Raw genomic sequence first — 3295 nt, 5'->3', positions numbered from 1 at the left:
GGAAGAGACCAAAAAAAGCCCTCATGCATTATGATGGACTTGGGAATTTGGTCAACAAAAAACAAATAAAAGAATGCAGTTGGCACTTGGCAAGCCATGTGAAGCTGCCTCAACACACGGACAAATAAAGAATGGCACTTGCGTAATAATAGCTTAAAAACATGGGCGTTAATGTATCCGTGGTTCTATAAATACAAGGCGTTTCCCTCCCGAATGTGGCAGCGGTGTGGTGTTGTGTTGATTTGAGTCCCATATTGTTTGTTTTTCGATGGCTAAATTGTTCAGAGCGTTTTTCTTCAAGTCTCTTTTCTTCTTTTGGTACCGTTTTCTCTTTAGGCAACTCAGGAACCTCGTCCGTTTCCACAGAACCATTAGCAATTCTTTTTCGGGTGCAACAACACAGTTTAACAAATACCTGAAATTCCCCTCTCTAATCCACCGATCAGACCTCAACGATCACACGTTGATCTTTGATGTCGAAAACGCGTTGTTGAAATCCTCTTCTTTGTTCCCATATTTCATGCTCGTGGCCTTTGAGGCAGGGGGGCTTATAAGAGCCATAGTTTTGGTTCTTCTATACCCTTTTGTTTGTGTGCTGGGAAAAGAGATGGGCTTGAAGATAATGGTCATGGCATGCTTCTTTGGGATCAAAGCTTCGAGCTTCAGAGTTGGAAGGTCCGTTCTGCCGAAATTCTTCTTGGAGGACGTTGGTGCAGAAATGTTTGAGGCTCTCAAAAAAGGAGGGAAGACAGTGGGAGTCACCAATCTACCCCATGTGATGGTGGAAAGCTTCTTGAGAGAGTATTTGGACATTGATTTCGTTGTGGGCAGGGAGCTGAAAGTTTTCTGTGGATACTACGTAGGATTGATGGATGACACAAAAACTATGCATGCCTTGGAGCTGGTTAAAGAAGGAAAAGGATGCTCCGACATGATCGGAATCACAAGGTTTCGCAACATACGCGACCATGATGATTTTTTCTCTCATTGCAAGGTTAATTTTTGTCTCCCTTTTCCTTACCCATTTTAAGTTTCATACATTATCTCTTTAAATTCTTTTCCATTATATGCATTATTTCTAGAAGTTACTAAGGAACCAAAAACAATTTTTTTTTTCTCGTTAAAAGATAAACAATATATTATATAAAAGCTACAAAAAAAATATTTATTACATTGAAAGTTTATTATTATTTTCAAATTAACAAAAAAGCCAGCGACGGTCCAACTTCGTGATCTATGCACTTATAATGAAAAATACTAAAAGCACGCTCTTTAACATATAATTCTATAATTGTTAATAGATAATACTATACTCAAGGTATATTAACAAATGTGTTTGTAACACTCTTCTTGTTTGTGTGGAAAGCGCACTCCTCTTCACTTGATATATGATTATATACTAGTAGTAAATTTGTGAAGTTATTGAATGAAAAAGTATATATATATATATGGTGTATTAAATTATATTATTGATGTGTGAGTACCACAGCGAATATAATGCCCTGAGAAGTGAGAAGTTCCAGCAGTTTAATTTAACCTGAGAGAGGGTGAGAGGTACTATATATATGGAGCTTTCAAACTGACATGTGTGAACAATGAATAAATACAGGAAGTGTACGTGGTGTCAGAAGCAGACAAGAGGAGCTGGCAAAAGCTAGCAAGGGAGAGATACCCCAGAGCCCTTATATTTCACGATGGAAGATTGGCCCTAAGACCCACTCCAAAGGAGTCCATAGCGATGTTCATGTGGCTACCGTATGCAATAATCCTCGCTGTTATTCGCATTTCCCTCGCTCTCTCACTCCCATTTACCATCTCAACCCCCTTTTTGGTCTTTAGTGGGATACGTCTCACGACCACAGCATCATCAGCGCCCACAGGCTCCCACAACATTAAACAGAACAAGGGGAATGTCGGTAATCTCTACGTGTGTAACCACAGAACATTATTAGACCCGCTCTACATCTCATTCTCGCTACAAAACAACTTAACCGCCGTGACCTACAGTTTGAGTAGGATGTCCGAGATCCTGGCCCCAATAAAAACGGTGCGGTTAACCAGAAAGCGCGACGAGGATGCCGAAATGATGAAGAGGTTGCTGGGGCAAGGGGACCTAGTTGTGTGTCCGGAGGGGACCACATGTAGAGAACCGTATTTATTGAGGTTCAGCCCTCTTTTCTCAGAGATGTGCGATGAGATTGTACCCGTTGCAGTTGACACCCACGTTAGTATGTTCCACGGAACCACTGCTGGTGGACTTAAGTGCTTGGACCCGTTCTTCTTCCTCATGAACCCCGCTCCAGTTTACACTGTTCGGCTTCTCAACCATGTCTTCACTAATTCACAATTACTATCATCTCACACCAGTAACCTTTACCAAGAGGCTCATAATTCGAGGTTTCAAGTGGCTAATAGGGTCCAAACACAGATTGGAACCGCGTTGGCGTTTGAGTGCACTAAACTCACACGAAAGGACAAGTACTTGATGTTAGCTGGTAATGAAGGCATTGTTAATTCCAACACCAAATGCATAAGCAAGTCCAACTCTTAGTGGATCGATCGAGATCGAGAGCTAGTACGTTACCCTTTGTAAAGTCGCCAACAACCATGTTAGCTGTGTCGTAAATGACCAATTACATATACAGGATCCATGATAAAGATAGAATGCCAATCAAGGGGACCTCAGTAAATTAAAATTAATTAAATTCGTCCTATTCCTTTCTCTTGATTGTTATTATTTCAAACTTTGTAATAATTCCTTGTGTGGTACAAAAGCAATTTTAATTCTCATCTATATATAGTCCTTCTTATTATGCAATTAATGGATCGAGCTACCGCCTAAACGTGCAATTATGTTGTACTGTATCATGTGGTGAGAGAGGATTCGTAATGCTTTTACCTCGAACAAGTCTTGACAGCTCCGATCCCATTCATTTATTGTTTTTGCATTAATTTCTCAGTTTTGTTGTTCATGAACTTTTCTCAGCTATCATGTACTATATGAAAGTCAAAATCAGGGGACGAACCTCAAAAGGTAGTAGTACTCTCTTTCCTCCAAGTTTTTAAAATGGTTTGAGATGTGATTTAATATCTACACTGCTCCTTAATTGGATGCTCAAAACTTCTGGTGCGGATAATTGGAGTATGTCGCAATTACAGTTTTAATGCACATAACTCTCGTTAATAGTCCAGCATTTAACACCTGAAAACAGGTATCATCATCAGTACTTGTGCTAAAAATTAGTCTAATAAGTCACTTACTTATCAATTTTTTTTCTGTTTTCTTTTCTATTTA

General features: G+C 39.6%; 1 protein-coding gene across 1 annotated transcript; it reads left to right on the top strand.

Moving 5' to 3' along the window:
- Positions 1-221: 221 nt before the first annotated feature.
- Positions 222-2794, top strand: LOC100777014 (probable glycerol-3-phosphate acyltransferase 3). The gene is made up of 2 exons (XM_003518674.5): positions 222-994; positions 1610-2794. The coding sequence occupies exons 1-2, from the start codon at positions 269-271 to the stop codon at positions 2549-2551; spliced, it is 1668 nt and encodes a 555-aa protein (XP_003518722.1). The 5' UTR covers positions 222-268; the 3' UTR covers positions 2552-2794.
- The last annotated feature ends 501 nt before the right edge of the window (positions 2795-3295 follow it).

Source organism: Glycine max, chromosome 2 (assembly GCF_000004515.6).
Source record: "Glycine max cultivar Williams 82 chromosome 2, Glycine_max_v4.0, whole genome shotgun sequence".
NCBI classification, from domain to species: Eukaryota; Viridiplantae; Streptophyta; class Magnoliopsida; order Fabales; family Fabaceae; genus Glycine; species Glycine max.
Note: the sequence above shows the minus strand (reverse complement) of the source record. Positions and strands in the feature narration are given on the sequence as shown.

Coding starts and splice junctions, on each gene's coding strand:
- LOC100777014 (XM_003518674.5), top strand. CDS start 269: ATGGCTAAATTGTTCAGAGCGTTTTTCTTCAAGTCTCTTTTCTTCTTT. Junction 995..1,609: donor ATTTTTTCTCTCATTGCAAG/GTTAATTTTTGT, acceptor GAATAAATACAG/GAAGTGTACGTGGTGTCAGA.